Source organism: Pteropus alecto, unplaced genomic scaffold (assembly GCF_000325575.1).
Source record: "Pteropus alecto unplaced genomic scaffold, ASM32557v1 scaffold164, whole genome shotgun sequence".
Lineage (NCBI taxonomy): Eukaryota > Metazoa > Chordata > Mammalia > Chiroptera > Pteropodidae > Pteropus > Pteropus alecto.
The window spans coordinates 7,001,628-7,025,599 of NW_006439568.1; the positions used below are offsets into that span (position 1 = coordinate 7,001,628).

Here is a 23,972-nt window from a genome sequence, read left to right on the forward strand (position 1 = left end):
AAATTTTTTCTATAAAGAAAAAGGCCACATTTTCTAGTTTTTGCACTTCTTTCTTTTAAATTCTGATATGCATTCGACATGTCAAAGTTAAGAGAAAACCTAACTCTAGTCACGTTCAAGAGTTGACCCCATACAACCCGCTGCCCAGACGTACTATATGCGTCCCATACACCAGAGCTTGTTTCCTTCTTAACACCCCGGGTCGCATGCGCACACTGCCTTTTGCCTTGAATCATAACACTAGTAAACTTTTCTGCCAGCTCAGCATGTGCTGGGCACTATGTTAGGTGCTTTAAATATATTATCTCATTCGGTCATCACCAGAACTAATGACTTCGGTTCCTCATTGTCCTTATTTTGTTAGTGAGAAAACAGAAGTTCGGAAAAGTTAAATAGCTGCGTCCAGGTGTTGTGGTCTCTCCCTTGTTATGCTGTCTCTGTAGCAGAAGAAAGGGCTCGGAAGCTCCGGAAGGGGGCGGTGTGTTGACCTCTTGGGACACCTGTTCTCATCAGCTCTCCGCTGTTGCCCACTCAGATGGCAAAGACAGCAGCCAACTCATGACTTGTCGATGACCTAAAACCCACCGATAATGAACTTCCCCAACCATCCTGTGCTCACTGAGAGCTGAGAAAAAGACAGCCACAGCTGCCTAGAGCAGCCAGTGGGGCAGGGGGACAGGGACCCTCCTAACCAAGTTATACAGACATCATGAGCTTGAATGTCACAAAGAAACTGGAGGGGCCAGGGCCAGGGGCCTAACCTAGTAAAGCGCCAGCCTCCAATTCCCTTCGCCGGTGGCATGTGAAGGCCACGTGCCAATTGTAAAGTAGGCGTGCAGCAGAAAAAGAACAGACGGCGTGAGGCGAGGCCGGGATGACCCGCCAGGTGGCCGGGCTCTGCCTGCTGGCCACACGTGCGTCCTTCCTGCCCAGCAAACACCTTGCCCTTTAAAGGCAACGAAGCACTTCTGGCTGAGATAATGGGGATTATTACTTTTTCTTTCAGAAAGCTCATAAAGGAGAAAATAAAGTTATGTTCCCAAACGAGAGGGAGTAGCTCGAATATCAAGAACAGAACCTCTCTGCAAGGGAACAGGACTGAAGGGAAAGGTCCACCATTGACCGCTGAGACGGTTAATCCCCTGTCAGACAAGTCCGTTCTCGCCCCCCACCAATGCCTTCCGGGGTTTAGGATGTGGATATAGGAATCACATTGTACTGTAATATTTGGCAATAATACTAACCATTTATTGTAATACTCTTTCTCTCTTTTTTAAATTGAGATAGAATGGCCATGAAACAACAACGATTCAATATATGTATATACTGCAAAATAGTGATAAGTCTAGTTAACATCTATCACCACACACAGATACAAATTTTATTTTCTCATGATGGGATTTTTAAGATTTACTCTCTCAGCAACTTTCAAATATACAATGTGGTGTTATCAACTATAGACACCATGCTGTACATGACACCCCCAGGACTTATTTTATAACTGGAAGTATGTACCTTTTGAATACCTTCATCCATTTTCCCCAACCGCCCCCCTCCACCCAGCCTGTGATGACCACCAATCTGGTTTCTGTATATATGAATTTGTTTGTTTAGATGTCACATATAAGTGAGACAACATAGTAATGGTCTTTCTCTCTGACTTAATTCACTTAGCATAATGCCCTCAAGATCTACCCGTGTTTTCACAAATGGCAGGACTGCCTTCTTTTTATGGCTGAATAATATTCCATTATACACCCCCCACCCACACACACATACATTTTCCCTATCCATTTTTCCAATGATCAACACTTGGGTTGCTTTCATGTCTTGGCTACTATAAATAATGCTGCAATGAACATGGGGGTGCAGATAACTTTTTGAGTTAGTGTTTTGGTTTCCTTCGGATAAATACCCAGAAGTAGAGTTGCTGAATCATATGGCGGTTTTATTTTTAATTTTTTAAGGAACCTCCATATTGCTTTCCACAGTGGCTGCACCAATTTCCAATCCCACCAACAGTGCACGAGGGTTCCCTTTTCTCCACACCCTCACCCACGATCGTTATTCCTTGTCTTTTTGATAACAGCCATCCTAACAGGTATGACGTGATATCTCACTGTGGTTTTGAATCACTGCACTGTAACATTTGGCAACAATACTGACCATTTATTTTCATACACTTTCTCTCTTTCTTATGTTGAAATATGTTCAAGAAACCTTAGAGTCTAGGGAATTATCTTTTAGCTTTCTCTTTTTGTATCCTTGGAAATGTATTTACTCATCACAATGATACCAATTATGGTAATATCTGTAGCACTTTTTTTTTGTTTGGCATAGGGCATTTATATATAGTACTAAAATTACATATCCTGATGTATATAGTATAATGATTCATTTTCAAAGCCTTACTGCATCCTTAGATCCCTCTTAAGAGTGAGGTAGAAGTTTGTCAGAATATGGGTGGGAGGTAGGACTTACATTATAGACCACAGTGAAGTCCTAACGGCTCTGGTCCTCAGAGACCCAAAAAAGGCAATCTGACCTTTCTTTTCTGTCTGTACATCAGTAAACTTTTCCCTTTAAGCCGATGGGTAAGGAGAAAGAGGAAACAATAAAAACCTATCTCAGGGGATGTATAGTTAATTTAAGTAATTAACACTTTGTTTATATTCTACTAATGCATGCAATAAACAAACAAAAACATGTAAAATGGCTTTAGCACATTTTCTGAAAGGAATTTTTATGCTTCTAACTTTGAGGATCTCTGTCAGATTTCTATCAGGGCATCAAACATTCTATTTCTGAGAATATAGTTCTCCTTTCTCAATCTAACTTATCAGAAATGCTCCATTGTAGTTATGGGCACACAATGATTTTCCAGCCAGAGTTGGCGTGGAAGCAAATTTCTTCATTCACTTAAAAGTTACAACTTTTTTTCTCAGAGTGAATCCTCCAGAAGGCAGCTAAAATAGATGAACAGAAATATCCACTAAAAAACCCAGTTAATAGCGTTCAAGGACAGTTTTCTCTTAAAGCCCTTGAACGACACCTGTTTGTCTTTACTCTCTCTAATGCCTCATTTTTTTTCTTCCTCTAGAGTGATGTATGTGTTCACTGAGGGAAGGGGTCGTGACCTCTCATCTTTGTATCCCCAACATCTGGTGTTGAGAAAACAGTGTGAATGAAAGGAGCAGTCCCTTCCCCGAGGTTGGCATACTGAACTGACAGTAGGCAGGGCACTAAACAAATGGAGCTGAGGGTATTTTCATGGCAATGATTATCATGATGGGCCACGTAATCCAATCCTGGCAAGGAGGTGGGTAAGAGACAGTGACGAAGTGGTAGTATCAATGGGTTCCTGGTTCCTTTGGGGATGAAGAACTGCTTAGGTCAATGAAGAATTATTTCTAAGTACAAGTTCATCAACAATCTTCGTGCCTAGATTTTTACCCCCTGAAATGTAAAGGCTGTGGATGTTGACGCGTAGAGTTTGAAAGCACAAGGCACCAAGAGTCAATTCCAGGGGCCACTGGGTTTGCACAGACTGTGTTTCTTCCTCAGGGGAGCTGGGACCTGACAGATTTTTGCAGCATTTGCAGCCTGAGGAAGAGTTGCTTCTGCCACTGTAGGGAACACGAACAGGCTGCTCAAACTCTCCTTCAGGACCGGCTGAGGGGCTTCTCCAGCTGGTGGGACCGCTAAAGGCAGGCAGTCTTCGGAGTGCTAAGACAACCCTCGACTGTGTTTGGAACTATCTTTCTGAAGACAGCTGCCTTGCCCAAGGTCATGCCCTCCTCCCAGGGGCAGCCAACATTTAAAGACTATTCAGTATGAGGGTATAAAGGCCTGGCCGCCTCACCCCAAGTAGGGACAACACGGAAGGGCCATCCCAACGCCAGAGCTCCCCGGGGGTCAGCTGCAGACTTTATTGAGATTGCACTGCAGCCCGATTCTCCCTCTGCCCAAACCTACGCGCTTCCCTCCACTCGATAGGCGCTGACCCCAGGGGCTCGCTGTAAGAAGATCCCCATTCTCCCTTCGCCTGAGAAGGGCCACTCACCAGACTTGGGGTTGCAGAGCACAGGGGGGCTGCTGCTGAGGGTGGGGCTGCTGCTGAAGTAGCCACTGCTGCCACAGCTGCTCATGCTGCTCCTTCTCACCGCAGACACGATCTTGATCTCCTTGCTGGGGCTGACTGTGCGGGCGGAAAACACACAGTCACCGATGGGGGTGGTCTCGGGTCCCTAGAGCACACGGGCTTTCAGCCGTGAGATACAGACGGGCGGGTCGCCTGTGCCGGAAAAAAGCCCTCTGGCCTTGGAGTCAAAAAAGCAAAGATGAAATAGCAGCTCTGCCACTTACCAATAGCGCAAACTGAAGCCATTCCCTTCAGTTCTCTGAGCCTCGATTTCCCTAACTCTAACGTGGGGATAATGCGAACTCACTGGATTGATGCGAGGAGTAGATTATGTGTGTGCATGAAAGGACTCAACTATATAAAACATTATTTCAAGAACTACTGGCCCTATGTTGAGCAGTCCTTGGAAAGAAGTAACTTAAGTGCTGGCTATACGCTTCGCATATTAACAGTACTAATAAATGCCCCCTGATTTATTATGAAACATGAATCACCCAGAGCCATGGAAGAGATTAAAATACAGGGCACGTATTCAGGCTTTGAGAGTGCACACGAAGCCGCAGCTTCAGTGAGCTGACCCACTTCTCTCTGCCACGGCACATGGGAAGCACAAAATAAATGCTGGCTTGATGGTGACGACCACCACTGTCACTTATGCAGGTCCGCTGGGCCCATGTAAGAAACAGGCAAACCTCTGGACTATGGAGAATGTGAGCATCGCCCTGCAGAAGACCACAACTCAAGAGCACACAAGTGGCTTGTGTCTAAGCACAGGCTTAGGCTCCTGGCCTTGGCGAATGTTTCCTTCACCTATAAGAAAAGTCTTTCCTCAGAGTTATTGTGAGAATTAAATAAGAAAGCTTATGCAACCAAGTTTGGCTCGGCGCCAGAGGCACAGACGTTCTCAATACAGTTGCAAGTGTTCTCATTGTCACTTCCTGTACATAACCCAGACACCTATTTTCATTTAGCCCTGAGTTTCAGGTTAAGCCCAGAGCTTCCAAAGCTTAGGCCAACCAGTTCCTTGAGTCAACGCCAAGTGTTCGGAGGAGCTAAAGATACCACTTTAAGCCCCTCGGCCTCTTACACAGAGCGACACATCAAGTTAACCTTTTCTGGATGAGTGGGGTTGTGTTTGTGAACATCAGACACAAACACCATCAATTCTGTCGGGGTTGATTGTAAATATAAGATTGTTTGACCTTGACATGTAATGTCCCAGGTTGTTGTGCTTTCTAAGCCTCCGTCTGCTTTTCATAGTTCTTCTTTGTCCTGTGTCACCCTTGCACGACGGATTGACAGTCGGTTGCTTTTTAGTTGCACATGCCCTCAGAAGTCCTATTCATCCTTAAAACACATAGCTTTTCAATGCTGTGACTTAGAAAACTAGATAATTAATGATATGCAAGAATCGTTTATAAGTGAAAAGTAAATAATGTATGAGTGAGAGCTTTGAGAGGTCTTCTATAATTCAAATACATAATTTTATAAGACAGACTTCATGACATTTAAGTTGACTGCCCAGGGAACAATGTAGTTGTGTTTTTAAAATTATTTTGCATATTTATTGGTTATGAATAAATAAAAATTTGCTGGAAAACAGAATTTCACAAAAGGAAGTTATTACTCTCCTGCTTCTCAAAAGACAAAAACATGTGCGCAAATAAACAACGGGACTGTCATACCTGACATAAAACTGGTAGATTTCCGATTGTCGTGGCTCTGCTTCCGCAGGCAGAAGGGACTGTCATGGGTTTCCTGGGAGGGGGACTTTTCATTGAGCAGCTCCATCAGTCTTCGTCTCCGCCGGAAGTTCATTCTGAACTGGTAGAGAAGATTGCTGTCCACGAATGGGTGCTTGTTGGACACTGGAAAGAAGACACAACAGATGAGGACTGTCCAGCGCCCTGGCAACCAACCACTGCAGCCAGAAGACTTCAGGCAACAGGGGCAAAAGTCTTAAGAAAGAGACTAGTTCTACAGATGCCACATGAACTTGTCATCCACACATAGTCCCAAATTCTTTCCACGTGGCATGCACTTTAAAATTCTGCTAATCAATTTCTCTGGGGGAACTTTGCCTGACTTTACCCACAGTCAAAGTGATACTCTTCCTGGTGTTGTCTTAGTCCCTATTTTTCCTCCATCAGAGTCCTTATCACACTGTACCCTCGTTGTCCATTTACTTCTCTGCTTTTCCTACGAAACTCTCGGCTCCTTCGGGCAGTGATCATGGTTTCATTGAGTTCTATGTCTCCAATGCCCGGCACAGTGTCATTCCATAGTAACACATCCATTCATTTTCTTAACTTTTTGTTTAAAAATAATTATAAACTTACAGAGAATTGCAAAAATAATGCAGAGATCACCTATTATATATGATTCCATTCATATGAAATATCCAGGACAAGGAAATCTGTAGAGACAAAGTGGGTTGGTGGCTGCCAGTACTAGAAGGGGTCTAGGGAGCTGGGGCATGTTAGCTGATGTGTGCGATTTCTTTTTGAGGTGATGAAAATGTTCTCAAATCGACTATGGTGCTGACTGTACACATCTTTTTTTATTTCTCTTGGGTTTATAGCTAGGAATAGAATGGCAGGATTACGTGGTAACTCTACATATTTCATGATTTGAGGAACCGCCAGACTCTTCTCCAAAGAGGATGCCCCATTTTACCTTCCCATTTACTGCAGTGTAGGAGGTTCCAGTTTTTCCACATCCATGTCAACACTTGTCACCATCTTTTTTATTACACTTGTCTTAATGGGTGGGAAGTAGTATCTTACTGCAGTTTTGACTTGCACTTCCTGATGGTTAGTGATGTCGAGCACGCTTTTGTGGGCTTATTGTCCATTTGCATATCTGCTTTGGAGAAGTGCCTATCCAGATCCTTTGTCCATTTCTTCATTGACTTGTCTTTTTTTAATAGATTTTATTTTTAGAAGTTTTAGATTTACAGAGCAGAAAGTACAGAGTTTTCTCATACACTTTCTGTTCCCCTGACACACAACCTCCCCTACTACCAGTTATCAAGAATGGTATAGTTGTTACAATTGATGAACCCACATTGACACATCGTTATCATCCAAAGTCCATAGTTTACTTTAGGGTTCACCTTTGGTATTGTATATTCTATAGATTTTGATAAGTGTAGAATGATATGTATCTGCCATTATAATATCATACAAAATAGTCCACTGTCCAAAACATTCTCTGTGCTCTATCTATTCATCCCTCCATCCTCCCTAATCTTGGCCACTATTGATCTTTTCATTGTCTTCATAGTTTTGCCTTTTCCGGAATGTCATATACTTATAGCCTTTTCAGATTGGCTTCTTTCACTTCGTAATTTGCATTTAAGGTTTTTCCATTTCTTTTCATGCCTTGATAGCGCGTTTCTTTTTGGCACTGAATAATATTCAATTGTCTGGATGCATCACAGTTTAATTTTCCATTCACCTACTGAAGGACATCTTGGTCGCTTCCCAGTTTTGGCAATCATGAATAAAGCAGCTATAAACGTCCATGTGCAGGCTTCTTTGTGAACATAAGTTTTCAAATCTTTCGGGTAAATACCAAAGAGCACAACTGCTAGATCATATGGTAAGAGTTTGTTTAGTTTTATAAGAAACTACCGAACTATCTTTCAAAGTGGCTGTACCATTTTGCATTCCCACCAGCAATGAATGAGAGATCCATTTCCTTTCCAGCATTTGGCATTGTCAGTGTTTTAGATTTGGGACATTCAAATAGGTGTGTAGTGATATATTAATATTATTGTTTTGACTTATAATTCCCTAATGGCAAATGATGTTTGGCATTTCTTCATATGTTTATTTGCCATCTGCATATTTTCTTTTGTGAGATATCTGTTCAAGTGTTTGGCCCATTTTTAAAATCAGGTTGTTCATTTTTTCTAATTGTTGAGTTTTGAGTTCTTTGTATTATTTTTGATAACAGTCCATTTTCAGATGTTTTTTGCAAACGTTTTCTCCCATTCTGTGGCTTGCCCCTCATTCTCTTCATGAATTGTCTTTTTATTATTAACTCGTAATAGTTGTTTATGTATTCTAGGTACAAGCCCTCTATCAGGTATATTATTTGCCAATACCTTCTCCCATCCTGTGAGTTGTCTTTTCACTTTCTTGATGGTATCCTAGGCAGCACAAAAGTTTTTAATTCTGATGATGTCTACTTTTCTATTTCTAGCGTTTTAAACCTATTTTTTCTTTTGTCATTTGTGTTTTTGGTGCCATGTCTAAGAAACCATTCTATCTGCATTTTAAAAATAAAAAAATTTTTATATAGTTCTTCAATAAACATGAAGAACAGTGGCCTCTGTATGAGGTGACAAAATGTCAACACTTCATAAATATTTGTACATTCCTGAATGTCTTATCCATATTATTTACTTAGCGTTTAAATGTAGATAATGACATGGATATTGGGATGGAAGAATGTATTAGCACTTCTAAATCCAATTCTAGTTTGTAAAACTTATTTTTCTGATCCAAAAAGTATTACATGTTCATTTTTAAAAATTGAAAAATATAGAAAACCTCCCATACCTGTAACGAAATAGAATTATCTATCTTTCCATCTACCTATCTAACTATATTGAGCAAAAAATGGGGCTAGCATATATGAAATTTGATGAAGAGGAATTTTCTCCACCTTTTTGTCACTTACCATATTATAGGAATATGCTTTGGGTTTTTTTGTTGTTGTTTGTTTTTTGGGTAGGGGAGCACATCTCTTTCCCCAACTAAGTCACTCAGTTTGGGAGCACAGATGGTGTCTTACTCATTCTGGCACCCTGGAATCCAAGACTACCATGTGTTTGGCTGAGTAGGTCCTCAATAAATGGTGGGGTGAGGGGGGTGGGGGAGTGAAGTGAATGTGGAATAAGCAGCAGGTCAAGAACACAGTTAACTTTGAACTATTTAGTTGCTAGTCTATGTAACAGCTCCCGTAGCAGAACCTACTGTGGGTTCACAGTAGGTTGTAAAAAGTTTGCTGGGGCATGGGGAAATTGGAACGTTAGGGGTGGTGCATTTAGCTTTTCTTGTAAATAAGTATATTCCATTTAAAGGCTTCTTTTATTTTGAAATTATATCATCACAACTTTTTGTTGTTCATTCATTCATCTGTTTATTCAACTAACATTTATTGAATTAGCTGGACTACATGTCAGGTACTTTCTTGTCCAGTGTTTTATGAAATGATGGTAAAAATAGAAGGTTTTTTTTTTTTAAGTACTCATTCTTGGCAATTTTTTTTGGATTATGAAATTCAAACTTTTTTAAACCACTAGAAAAATAATCTAATACAACCCATTGAGTATCATATTAACTCCTTTGTTAATAATACTAAATTGATTCAACAGCCTCTTTGGGTATTTCACAAAAAACTTCCTGTCTCGGTCAACACCAACGAATGCAACCTAAGGTTGTAACTGTATTTATTACCCACATTTGCTAATGAATAATCTAGTTACATGAATATTAGAGTTTCAAAAAGGTGAGTCCCTATTAAGAGTATCACTGTGAACATTTAACCTAATGATTCATATGGGTGCATAGCCTTTAAACTGTTCACTTTGGCTAAATGAATAATGTTGGCTACAAATACAAATACACTTAATTTGGTGGTAGGTTTTCATGTTCTTAGTAAATAATACATTTTGGCTGAGTGCACCCTGGACAAAGAGATAAGCCAATTACATTTTGATATGAGTCTATAAATAGTGGCTCTTTGGTGGATAGTCGCAGTTTTACATAAATTTACCATGATCACTACTGGCAACATTTTCTGAGTTTATTGCGATTTAAAAAATCTTCAAGTTGACCGTGACAACTTGAATTATAAATGAAAATACATAGCTCTGTATACATTTATGAACACGTTTTCTCTTTGTATAGTAAATAACCTGAAACATTGGCTCTGATAGCAATAAATCCAGAAAAAGCATTCTGAATCCAAACAAACTCCATAACAGAGAAAAGTACTTTTAAATTATTTTTAATTGAAATGGAAATCTGACTGTCCATGTAATCTCCTTGGGCTTTAATCCAGAGTTTAATTTACACCCTTTCTCTCAATTTTCCACCTCCTCAGCTCTATACCACTGATAGCTAAAAGGGTAAACAGCATCTAAGATAAGATACAAGAATTAAATTAAATAGTCCTTACTCATCACATTCTCTGTCCAACAGTGCAGATGACCTTAAATGTGACCAAATCAGAGAAAACAAGGACTGGATAGATAATGGATTACTCATTTTAACCATAAATGCCAAGCGGATTGTAAAAACTCAAAAAATTGTAACTGTGTCAGATGGTTACTAGACTTATGGTGGTGATCACTTCATTAGGGATATAAATGTTGAATAACTATGTTGTACATCTGTAACTAATATAATATTGTATATTAACTGTATTTAATAAAAAGATAAAATTACATTAAAAAGTAAAATAAATTGTACCTTTATTATTATTTTACAAGCACTGTTATTATTTTTACTATTACCAACATTTACAAATGACAGACTGCCATTTGGTTTACGGGAATTCGATTTTATGAGATACTGTCTTTAATGCCCCACTTCGATTTTCAAGGACTTATTTAGATTTTACTGCTTCGGGAGCAGACACACTCTGTGAAACAAAAGTCTCCACATACTCATCCTCCAGCTGTGTGGCTGGCACAGATGAAGTCAAATTCATCTCTCAAAATAAATATGTGACAATTGTCTGTGTCACTTGCATTGTTTTCGATGAATTATTTTTCTTTTAAAAGTGTTCTCTTTTTTTCTCTCTCTCATTAAAAGTTTAAAGACATGAGCATTGAGTTTCATACATTTGCTTTGTTTGTTAGCATAGCCTTAATTGTAACATAAATAATTGTAGTTACAGAAGCTGAAAGAGTATAGGTAGACAAGCATATTATAGCATCAATCAATCACACGTGGCATCCATTCATTTATTCCATAATCTGAAGACCTACTAAGTGTCACACATTGTCCCAACTATCTATTTTAGCATGGTGATTCGAATATGACACCCACCATCAGCTCATCCTTTCAAGCTCATCGATACCCAAATCTGCTAAAAAGAGACACTATTTCATACAAGAACAAAACGATGAAGTTGAGACTTTACTGAAAACTGTCTTATGTCCAATAACTTTTAGAAAATAATATTGTTTAATGGAAGGAAAGTTTCCAGAGTCAGATGACCTCGGTTTTGATGTCACTTCTGCCACCTCTACTAGCTTAGTAATTGGGACAACTTAGTAAATGTTTTAAGCTTCAGATTTTTTGCACGGTTTTGCTGTGAAGAAAAAACGGTATAATTTGTGTAAGAGATTTTTGAATGACATCTGACGTTAAGTGTTCGTCTTCGACTCCTAAAGACTGACGTTAGCCTTCAGTCATTTAAGTTCCTGCACAGAATTCGTTTCTTCTGTCTTTTCTGCTCTTCTTTCAAAGGACACTTTGCCCATCTCCCATGAGTAGTTCTGTCACCTCTTCATTCATGAAAAATATAAAATCGTAACTGGATATTCAGATCAAGTTTGGCAAGAATCCCACTGAAATTTATTTAAATCTCAGAAGTTGAAAGCAAGCAAGAAATAAAGCAGTGAGTAAAGACACAAGAAGGTTTAGAAAGTAACCAGATTAAGAAAGCCAAAGATTTCTTTATTGTAGCCATAAATTACATACGTAGAGTCTCAAGAAATAAACAATGGCTAAATGACATATAGTTTGTATTTGTATTTCAGAGACAGAAAGAGTTGATTCTTTCCACACTTCAACATGACATTCTCCTTATTAAATACAAAAATCCTTTGTTGCATAGGCAACTAGGCCTTTGTAAAACAGAGAAAAAATAACCTAAGATCTGGAGGGGGCGGAGTGTGGATTTTAAGAGAAGGAAAGAAAATTCAAGGAGGAGAATAGTGATTGGTGTCTCTAAATCTTGAGTTTGTTCCAATTCTTCATTTCTCAGATCCCAATGCTATATAGGACCTTTATATTCTAGTAAATGTTGTGGCATATACAATTTAACAAATTTTGTTCTTTTTCCTTGAGAGTATTAACCTCTTCACAAGAAACCATAAGAATAGACAATGTTCAAAGATGACATTCAATATTTAATATTCTAGTTGCGCTCTTACCAATAGCTTTAATTGAAAACTGACAGTTTTGTAATCCTCCAATTTATAATTTCTGAGACTTTCCAAGCCTTCTCTTTTGCGTCGGGAGAATTCTCTAGGGGCTTGGCTTGTTATTGAGAGACATATAATAGGAGAGCAACCAGACACAGCTAGAAAGCTGAAGCAATACAAATATAAGAGGATCTTACTGCTTAGGAAAGTAGAAACTCTACCAGCATTAAAACTTAAAATGTTGTTGATATTTGGTAAAAGAAAACAGATCTTTACTCACAGATGCCTTTACTAAGCAGGAGGGAAATGTCATATCATCTATCAAAATAATAAAGTGACACAATTCTGATATGTTCTTTTTGTGGATAATGTAGCTACCTCTTTTTCTTTTATAAATTATTAGAATGATTTTAGCAAAAATTTTAAAAGAAATTTTTAAAAGCTGACTATCCAAAAGGAGGGAAATTGGCTTCTGCTCCACTCACACACACAGTCTAAGGATGAATGTGAAAACTTACCTTGAGCCCTGCAAGCTCGGCTAAATATAAAAGACATTCTTAGGCTACTTATCTAGTTGGAAGAAGGAAGGTCACATACTTTCATTCATCCTTGAAATGTTTGCTGGCAAATGGCATAACACAACAGGCATCATGAAATAAGTGAACTGAATCCAGCAGTGTGATAAGGCGGGGTGGAGGAGGAGATCATGCAGATGTCAACTCTTCCTTGGATGGCACTTGATCAAAACTTTTTAAAAAGGTGAGATCACATAAACAACAGAGTAAAGAGAGGGCTTAAACAGACGGGAATAAGGATAATGACTATTATAATGAAGAAGAAGAAAGGTCGCAATGTTCAGGCTGAGGGGCCATGACTACAACTGCAAATCTGTTTCAAAGCTACAAGAAGACAGAAGAAGACTCTTAGAGACAGAAGAAGACTCTTACTAGCCGCCATGATTAGCATCCTAAGTATCACTACGTTCCACAGCAGCAGAGGTGGGTGCTGCTCACCACTTCACCCAGGACCATCAGGATGTCACTCTATCTTATGGACTCGCTCCATTTCTTCTTGCTTTCTTTCTTCTCCCTTTTCGATCTCTGTATCTTCTCCTAAAAGGATCACTTAAAAACTACAGGTATTGCTTAAAACTTACTGACAAACTTCAAGCATAAACAGGTGGCAGATTTAGTTTTCACACTTAGTATTTCTAAAAGGCAAATAAATTCTGCGTGTGAAAATGCTACAACTTCCCTGCCAACAAGGTAAAAGTCTTCGGTTGTTTCACGTGTCCAGGGATGAACTTGCACTTCTTTGCCTCCCTGCTTCTGCTAGATCAGAGTCCTTCAGAGTTCAAGCATCAGGTCTCATTTAGTATGTTGCATATTAAAAAGAAGAATCAAGACTAAGCTATATTAGTATTATGCTTCTTAATTCTGTGTTTGGTGAAAAACATGCATTGTGAATTAACTAGAACAGAAAATTAAAGCTGTTTGTAAAAGAATATCTAAGCTGTATTCAAAGTCATTAACAACCTATCTCAAAGCATCCTAAAGGGATGCAGGGTTGAAAGAGCCTTGTTTCTGAAAGCAGCAAAAGCCCTTGATTCAAGAACATGAAGCAATTGTGTCTAAGTGCCTATGCCACATAAGGACAGTGCTTGGGACACAAAACTCTTTTCAAAAAGGCAATAACAACGGTGAGTCAGAGAACTAAAATAATTACTTCCTGAGCACTGATAACATTAAGGAGAGGATATGAAAGAAAGAAATTGATTTTAAGGTATAAAGTCCTATTAACTGAAATTACTAAAACAAAGCACTTCACATTCACGAAGTTAGAACCCAATTACATTTATTCGACTGACTGAAGGGAAGAGAGGGGATAAGAAAGAAAACAGGGAAAAGGATTTAAAGTACCTTTAGTAAAGACAGCAAGCAGAGATGTAAAGTACAGCATAGGGAATGTAGTCAATAATACTATAATAACTTCAGTAGTTAGTAGTAGTTCGTAGTAGTAGTTAAGTAGTTAAGTAGTGTCAGACGGGTACTAGTCTTATCAGGGTGAACTCTTCGTCAGGTATATAAATGTCTAATCACTATGTTGTACACCTGAAACTAATATAATATTGTATGTCAACTGTAATTGAAAAAATTTTTAAGTCGACTTAAAAAAAAGATAGGAAAAAAGTCAGAACACAACATAGTGATCGTGCAGGTTCAGAAATGTAAAGGAAAAAGCACATGGAAGGTCAAATTATGCATCGTTAACTAATAGCTGGGTGCATTCCAAAGACTATAACCTTTATCGTTAGTGATAAAACTCAGAACGAAGAGTATGTTTTTTCAGAGATGAGGTTGTTTTTCAGAGACTAGACCTTAAGAGAAGTACAGAGAGGCCTAAAAACAATCATGTTGTCTGGCAAGTGGAACACCTCAGATACATAATTCAGATAAAGAAATCTGTTACGCTATTCTAGATCTTTCAGAATTGCCAGCATAAATCCAAAGGTCTAATTAAAGCACTGTAGTGTTGGTTTATGTAACAAGTGTATATTCAGCATAGAGTACATATAAGCTATTGTTTAAGACCAGCAAGGGATGAGGTTATCCAACTTATATTAAGCTCTGTCCAACCAAGGCATCTGATGATGAGGATGTTGATGAAAACGATAATGATAATCAGCTAACATGCATCGGGTGATACTCTGTACCAGGCCCCGTGCTCAGCACATTGCATGACGATTTCACTTAGTTCTCATAGCAGTACTGAAAGAGCTATTATAATTATTCCTGTTTCGCAGATGACAAACTAGGGAATACCCAAGGCAAACTGACCCAAGGTCCCATAGTCATTAAGTGTTAAGATCCGAGACAGAAACAGTGACAGGGTTACTGTGGAACCCCGGCCCTTAATCTCCTCAATAAACTGTCTCCCGTCCATAGATGTAACAATGCTGAATATGGAGGCGGATGAGCTTACAAACACAAGAAGACGGAGTTTGCTTTTTCCCTCATTAATTCCTGTCTCCAGGTTACAGAGGCAATTTGGCTGGGCATGTTTTCTACGAAATTCTTCACTAGGGCAAAATGTTTATTCCTTTGGAATTGCTTAGTTTAAGGATATAGCAATAACACAGAAAACACTGCTTTGGTCTCGGTTGGCCCTGGGTGGATCAGCTTCACTCTTTTCATTCATTACTTAAGTTACTTAACTGCCCTGAACTTCAATTTTCTTCATCATAAAATGAGTGAAGGAACAAGGAAATATCATAGGTAAAAGGCCCATGAGAGAGTCTGGTCCATTGAGGCACTCAATTAAGGTTAGCCATATGTGGGTGCCCAGTTGAGGGCCCAGGGTGTCCACGCCTAAAGGATTTTCCAAGGCACAAGTCTTTAGAGATTTCACCTGTGCAGGGGAAGGATCGGGAAGCAAATCTAGGTGGTCTGGGGGTGGAAAGGAGGCATCCTACCTAAACCAGATCAATTCAGCAGGGCCAAAGACAGAGAGAAGGACATCTGAGGGATGCTGCTGGTACTGGAGTAAAATCGTACCCAGGAAGGACTGGGTGTGAAAGCCCCTCCAAGGCTCAGTCCTAGATGGCACTTTTTTGCTGTTTCCAGAAACGTTACCACATTAACCTGGGTGCTTTACTGCACAGTGATTTATCGGGCGTTCCTTAAGAGACTGAAGAGACTAGGACTCTGGAAGGAGAAAGAAAGACCGTCGGAAAAGGAAGATAACGGTGGTGAGGTTTAGTGTGCTTTTTTTTTTTTTAACTGACTTCCTATGTCTTCTGTATTATTTATATCTGGACTCATCTTCTCTTAAACCGAAAAGGAAAATAGAAGATACGGGGAAAACTTCACCTACTGTTTTTTTAATAAGCTTTGTATTTTGGAATAATTTTAGATTTGTTGAAAAGTTGCAAAGAGAGTACACAGTTCCCTTCACCCAGCACTCTTTAATGTCACTATAACTTCAGCACATTGGTCACAAGGTAAGACATTAGCATCGGTACACCCACCTATTTCAAATCTAGTTTAAAGCTGTCAGGAGCTCAGTGTATGGACGCAGGAAGAAAACTAATCCTTGGAAGTTCATGTTTCATAGGGAAGGTCACTAAGTTACCTAATTTAAAGAAAGCATTTATCTTTGTGGCCAAGGCAACTGACTGTCCAAAACCCATTCTCCTTTTCTTCCTCCTTTATAATTTGTTCGAGGTGGCAGTGTGCCTGCCTAGAAGCATTTGATCCACTGAGTGCCTTCCAGCAAGTTCCTGCCCATGTGATGTAGGTAGAGATCCCTGGGAGAGGCAATTTTTCCTAAATACAAATGTTGGACACCTGAAACTAATATAATATTGCATGCCAACTATCACTGAAAAAATAAAAAATATCACTTTAAAAAAAAAAATCCAAAGTCTTGCTAGGTGATGGCCCTCCGCCCTCTGCCTCTTTGTGATTCCATCTTCTTCCTGCCCCGAGTGCGGACATGGGGCATGGTGTGTACCAGGAACAGCAGAGCAGAGGGATGGAGCCCGTGTCCACCTCGTCATGAGCCCAGCACCCTCCAGCTAGGGCAGCTCGCTGCATGACACAGAGGAACCTCTCTGTTCAAGCCATCATTACTACATTTTCTGTTATTTGTAGCAAAACATAATTCTGATACTGTTCCAAACTCAGATCTGGAGATAGGAAATCAACGGCTGAAGAAACGAATGCTTTCCACTTATTTGCAGCTTGCATTTTGTAACAAATCATGCTTGACTCAGAGTCCAAGACTGATTACATTGAAAATCATGCCTTCCAGCATCTCCATTCCGGTTTCCCTGTGACAGAACTGGTTATGGACAGTTGCTGGGCCTCAATTTTTCAATCCGTGGAACGGACATTACTACAACTTCTTTTACCCAAATAAATGAAATTAATAAGCATATGGAGACCCATCACTTCCTGAAAGACAGCGTCGCAACAATGCCAAAGCACCACTAAGAATGCTGACTGCTGCCAGCGAAACTCCAAATGATCCCACAGTGAAGACTAGAAATTTAACAGAGTGCTTCTGAATTTGGGGCCATACACTGGGTAATTCCTTTCTGGGCAAAAAGTGAACTGCCAAAATCAGGTCCAGTTAAAAGATGGTAGTCAGCTATTTCTGACTTGTGAAAATACTTTAAAAATCAAAGAAAATATTGAAAAATCATAAGAGAAAGAAAACATGACTGTGAAATCACCAGAGAAGGGAGAATTGTTGTCACCATTGCAGACACTTGTGTGGCTATTTGAGCGTCCAAATAAATATACAGGTGCTTCCTCTACACAAACTTTCAGGGATCTCGGCCACAAGGGGAACAAAGATCTCTGAGACAAAAGACTGAAAAATGAAATACAGCAGGTTCTCAAATAACGTCGTTTTATTCAACGCTGTTTCGTTATAACGTTGATGAAATGCCGTGGGAACTTAACGCTTCTTTATGTCAATTAGCTTATGGTAAAACTGATTTTGTTGCACATGGTTTCACTTGAAGTCGTAGAACCTATCGACGATGTTAAATGACGACTTAACCGTACACATTCGCCAGGATCCCACCCTGCCCTGCACTGATTTCAAAAGGATCTAGACCTGTGCTCTCCAAGATGGCAGCCACCAGAAACATGTAGCTGCTGAGCACTTGAAATGTGGCAAGTCCAAACTGAGATTTTGAAGACTGAGTATGAAGAAAAGAAGGCAAAAGAGCTGATTGGTATTTTTCATATCGATTACATTTTGAAATAATAATATTTTGAAGATAGTGAGTTGAACTATATTGTTAAGATTAATTTCACCTGTTTCTACTCTCTTTGCTATGGCTATTAGAAAATTTAAAATTACATACATGGATTGCATTTGTGCCTTACATCACATTCCCAGTGAAAATAGGATCAGTCTAGAGACTGGCATCCCATAGGAACGGACAAGCTAACCAACAAACAAGTTTATCCCTTTAACCGTAGCACTTGGAGAGCTATTTGCCATAGAAGATAACTCTTATCCTGAGCTTCTGACAGCCAAATGATCAAGAGTTGTAATTGCGGTCCTCTTTTTTTCTAACTCTATTTCCTCTGTCCTATTTCCTTCATTTTGATGAGGAAGCACATTATGTTCCCACACAATAGGAACCCCGGCTTGAGGTTATGCTCTCAGCAACTGTCAAGGAGGACTTCAGAGAGCCAGGGGTGAGACAGTGGGCAAAGCCAATACCCACCCCTCTCCATGGGCACAGTGGCTTTGGGAATTTCCAATCAGGCTGTGACCTGGGCTACAGCTGAGGGAGTGGCTAAAATAAAACGGAAAGAATCCAGATCCTGAAATGCAGACCTTCCTCGAATGAGGACAGAGAAGGGGGATGGGCCTCTTGAGGGGTCAAATGTCATCACTGGGACAAAGAAATTAGAGCTTTAAAATTTTATGTCAATTAAAAAAGAACGTAAATAATTTTACAAAAAGATTACTCTCCAAGTTAGATTAAAATTCATTATAAACATTCATAAAGACCTATTTTTCCAACCGTAATCAGGATATGTATGTCTACGTATATAATTTCTTCTTAAATTTTAACTAAATACTATAGCATAGTAACACTGATCAGAGTTTACACATGGTCAGTTTTATACCTAGTAATCATTCTATGGTACTTGGTTTATTCATACTTGGCTGAGGAGGGGAGGAGGGAGCAGGATAGAAAGAAGGAACGTTTCCAAAAAACTATGAGCCCAAACTCAAAAGACAACCCAGATGTACTGTCTGAGGTGGACCTATCACCTAAGAGAAACTGAGTTAAAGTGAGGGGCTAAGAATCTAAGCCACGAGTGGCCGGCGAGAGAATTTCCAGAGAAGGAACCATAAGAGATGGCAGTGCAGCAACAACAAAATGGCTATGAGGATGATCACTGTGAGTGCCCAAGGAGAGCCCGTGGTCCAGACAAGCATCCCAGCCCAAGCTTCGGGGCTGGGAAGGGGCTGACACAAGAAGCTCATTCAAGACTGATACAGGGTCAGAGCTAGAAAAAAGGTCTGTGATGGGAAAGAAAATGGAGGTGCTTCATTCCTTAAAGAAGAACCCGTTAACTTTTTGTCCCACCTTCCCAACCCTTCCTTGAAGGCTATGGTCAAGGTCACGTCCATCAACGATCAGGACCTAACACCACAGAGCTTCTTGACCAGGAGGAGCTAGGGAGGGGCATATCGGAATCAGCAGTGTAAACTGTTCATTCCACCCAGAAAATTCTGATATGCTCTTCTAATGAACTCAAGACCCCAGCCTACACGTAGCTCCACCAAAACCCAGCTGAGTCCTTAAATTACCACATTAAACCAAGCTGAGTACAAGATTGCATACCTTCGGTATACTTTACCTGAACAGATCGTGTACTTGTGTTTTAAGACTTCCTCTTGCTGTTGTAAAAACTCTGCATTTGGGCAAACCGAGGACTGTGAACGACAGGGGACACTGAGAGACAGGGGACACTGAGAGACAGGGAACACTGAGCGACAAGCTGTCAGGAGTGAGACAAGAGTCTCTAGGAGCACAGGCTTCAGAGCCAACCATGGTCTGTGTCTAAGATCCATGTCTGTACGTGTGAAAATAGTTACACTGGTGTCAAATAAAGAGAAATATTTATAGTTATGACACTGTTCACAAAAGACTTCTGTTCTCTGTGCATAGCATTTCTTTTGGAAAATTACAAAAGATAACTCATCTCTCATTCCTTTCTCACTTTCTAAAAGTTAAGACTTTGTGCAGCTACAGACCTGTTTTTCTTTAACCAAAGTCGACCCTACATTGTGTGCCAACGTGAGTCTTTGACTTCACGAAGCAACCTTGTTCCCTTATGTTTACATTGCAATGGCATTCTGGCTGGGTCCATTCTTCTTCTTGCTTTGGATTCAGCTATAATAAAAAGTAAAGCAGAGCCAAAGCATATGAAAGGGCACAATGGAAAAATCTCCAGACATTCTAAATTGGGCAAGTAAAAAGATCGTATTAGATTACGGCTGCTATTAAAGATTATGCTTGAAATATTAATTTCTGAAAGTAGTTTGAGAACATATTCTACCCAATCTTTATTTTTTTTCTATTCAGAGTTTAACATTTAGGAGCTAACATACTAGTTGCAAATGCCTCAATATTATCATCTAAAATAGGGAAAATAATACCAAGTGTATTGATTCTGGGGGAGGAGTAAATGAACCAAAGCATTAAAAAATGTCAGTCGTTTTTCGACTACCCAGCATTTATTTCCCTGTGGCAACAGAACTTTCAAGAAAAGTTTATTTTTAGTGGAACAATGCCCTACCCCCAGGCACAACCAATCAGAGTCACTCTCTAGAGCTTAACATCTGGAGAGAGAGACTGTATAGGCAGAAAATAGCTAGAGCTGTTTATCTCGCTGTTGGTGGCTACAAATGATTGCCCCTTAGTCACTAGTTCCTGGCACCTGGATTCCCAAGAGCTACTGCAGTTCTCCATGCAGCCTGGATTGTCAATGTTTAACTGTCAGCTCGCTCTGCTGTATTTTTGAAGCCAGTTACAATTGGGGCTGTTTATATTCAAAGAATTTTAACTGGTATAAATACCCAACATAGTGCCTGGCAAATGGTAAGTGCTCAGTAAGTAGTTGCTACTGTCATTCATTCATTCAACACATTTTTAATATATAAACACCAACCTATTGGAGATACAGAGAGGGGAGAAAACGAATTCTCTATCCGCCCAAAACTTGTATTCTATCTAGTTAAGGGTAAAGAAAGACTAAGATACTGGGTACCGTCTGTAATGGAAAAATCTTCATTTGGTTGGTGGCCAAGAAATTACCAAAAGCAAAAGGTAAGAGTAGGAGGGTCCTGATGGAGAGGAAGGGAGGGTAGGCAAGCGAGGGTAGGTTGCCACTGACAAAGACTCTGTCCTTGTCCTGACCTTAATAAGGTTCCTCTGAGCCCTCTTTTCAGCTAAGCTTTGACGTTGGCCCCCATCCTGTCTTTGGTCTGCCCAGCCCAGCCCTAGCAATCAATCCTGCAAAGTCAAGTTAGTGAGATCCCCTGACCCTTGCTATCTGATCACTTGATGTTTGATCAAATTCCTCATGCTCTATCTCTGACGTGTAAGTCCTTGGCCTGGCCTTTAGCAAGCTGTTACACCAGTTTAGCAAGCATCCCCCTAGCCTTGACGCTCCCTACTAATAAATTTCCATCTACTGACCCCTTCGCCCTGATCTACGGCTATAAATCCCTACTTGTCCTTTCCATATTCGGGGTTGAGCCCCATCTCCTTCCATTGCTACAACACTGCTATTGTAATAGTCTCGAATAAAGACTTCCTTAGTGTTTAAACATGTGTCAGAATAATTTTCTTTTCCTGTAATGTCACATGGTCTTGGGCAAGCAGCAATCCTGCCTCTAGGCTCAAACGTCGGTGCCTTTTTTTTCTTTTTTCTTCCTCTCTTCTCTCCCTCTCCACCTGTTCCTCTCTCTCTTTTATCTTTCTTTGCCTAGGCTATTTCAGGCTTAGGCTAAACTCTGACAGTGATCTTAATTACTGAGAAGATGGGTAATTCCTGTCTAGATCTGGCAGCTAGCTCCCTCTGATGCAGACCCCAAATCCTCTCTTCATGGCCACCAGGGCGAGTGCCCCAGCTACCGGCCTCCACAGGAGAATGCTATAATCACACAACCACCCTCAAGTCATTGGGAGGACTAAAGAGATAATATGTATAAAGCTGCTTTGTGCATTGCAAAATGTTATATAAATATATTTTTCGAACAAAGGGAAAAAAGATGGCTTGATGAAGTGTTGAAATTGTTGAAGTGCTCTGACTAAATCTTTAAAAGAGGAAATTATACGCCTGGACACAGCAGCAGTACCCTGATTATCCAGGGTCAGCTGCTGCAGCTGCGAGCAATTTACCCATGTGATTATCTGGTTTTTATCTCTTTCCATTTAAGGATAAGATAGCTGGATAGCAGCTCGTGCAGTTGAACGAGACAGTTTATGTGTGTAAAGAAATGTGTTCACATCTGCAAACGTTACACAAAAATCTCAGGGTACCTAGCCATCGTTTGCAGAAAGGGAATCTTATGGGCTGTTTTACGGGCTAACAATAGTTGCAATAACTGCCAGCTGTGTGAGCTGATGCACTAAAAGTTGAGAATTTTCTTTCCTGGTCCAGTACGGCTTATAATTAGCACGCAATCTTTTTTGGTGATTTGAGAGCCAGACTGCCTTGATTGGACTCTTGAATCTACCATTTACCAGCTCTGGTCTTCAGCGAGTTACTTAACCGTATCTTAAAAGTGAGAAAAATTATGATCTCTAACTCATAGAGTTATCGAGTGGAATAAATGAGTAAATGAGTAGAGTGATTAGAAGAACAGTGGCTGGCAGAGAACAGGGGCTCTATAAATTTTAACCGTTATTTTGAGCCGATCAGATCAAATACAATAGCTGGCATTTGAGGGCCATAAGACGCTGTGCTAAAAGCTTTGCCAACTACTATCATTAATTCTCACAGCAATTGTATGCAGGAAAGAGTTACCATAGCAACCCTGATATAGAAGGGCCAGCCTGTGGGGCTGGCCCATGCTAAGCATCTGGGAACTTGGCTTTTGGAAGGGTCTCTAAGTTCCTACCTGATAAGGCAGCTTTGCCCGCCTGGGGCACTGAATTCTGCAGTACCCGCCTGCGGAGACTGTGCAAACACTGGGACTTAAGGAAAACACGTGCTTTCCTTCTGACAGTTTGGGATGCTGGTAGTCCTGTCCCTGCTGAAAGGAGGAGCCCGTTCTGGGTGGCTCTGGGAGGGAGAATGGAGGCAGCCCGAGCCTGGATTCTCCAGACCACACCTGATATATCTTTTTCCCTTGTGGGTCCTCCTCTGTGTCCTTTAACTGGAATAAACCTTAGCCATGAGTCCAACTATATGTCGAGTCCTTCTAGTAGATGTAGGTGGTTAAAGGATCTTCCAAGTCAAAACAACAAAATGAAAAACTCTCAAAGGTGTATAATATGACTCTAATTTCATGAAGTCAAAAACCTGAGGAACGGAAGAGTTGAGATGTCGACAGGGTCACTCCGTAGCTGGAGGAGCTGGGGCCTAACCCCTGTCTGTCTCCTCCAAGAACTGTTTGTTCCACTGTTCCAAGCATTCACGCCTGATTACATACATCCAAGCCAAGGAAAACCTCTTTCTAAGGCATAGCATTTAGTAGCTACTGGTTAGCTATATAATCTTGGAAAAATATCTTAAAAGCATTGCCATTCCAAAGCTTTTCTTCACTGTAAAACTATAATGATTATACCAATGTGACAGAATTGCTGTGAGGATTTAATAAGATTATATATATGTGTGTATACACACACACACACACACACACACACACACAATACATGTTATACTATGGGAAGTATGTACATATTAAATACACGATACATTAAAATCTATAAAGTATTTAGCTCAGTGCCTGATACATGGTAAACCTCAATAAATGAAACAGCTATATAAATATGTACATATGTGGTTAACATACTTACATTTGTATATGTACATATATACATATGTGCACATATATCGATAAATAGATATGTGCATACATATACACGCAAATTAATTACTCATCTAACAA

At 40.1% G+C, this 23,972-nt stretch overlaps 1 protein-coding gene across 1 annotated transcript in view; it reads right to left on the reverse strand.

Moving 5' to 3' along the window:
• DEPTOR (DEP domain containing MTOR interacting protein) overlaps positions 1 to 23,972 on the reverse strand; it is a 120,826-nt gene that overhangs the window by 33,412 nt on the left and 63,442 nt on the right. Inside the window, exons 5-6 of the mRNA XM_006916588.3 lie at positions 5,827 to 6,009; positions 4,064 to 4,198 (exon numbers count right to left, since the gene is read on the reverse strand). Coding sequence (XP_006916650.1) covers positions 4,064 to 4,198; positions 5,827 to 6,009 — 318 coding nt within the window. The remainder of the gene's footprint in view (positions 1 to 4,063; positions 4,199 to 5,826; positions 6,010 to 23,972) is intronic.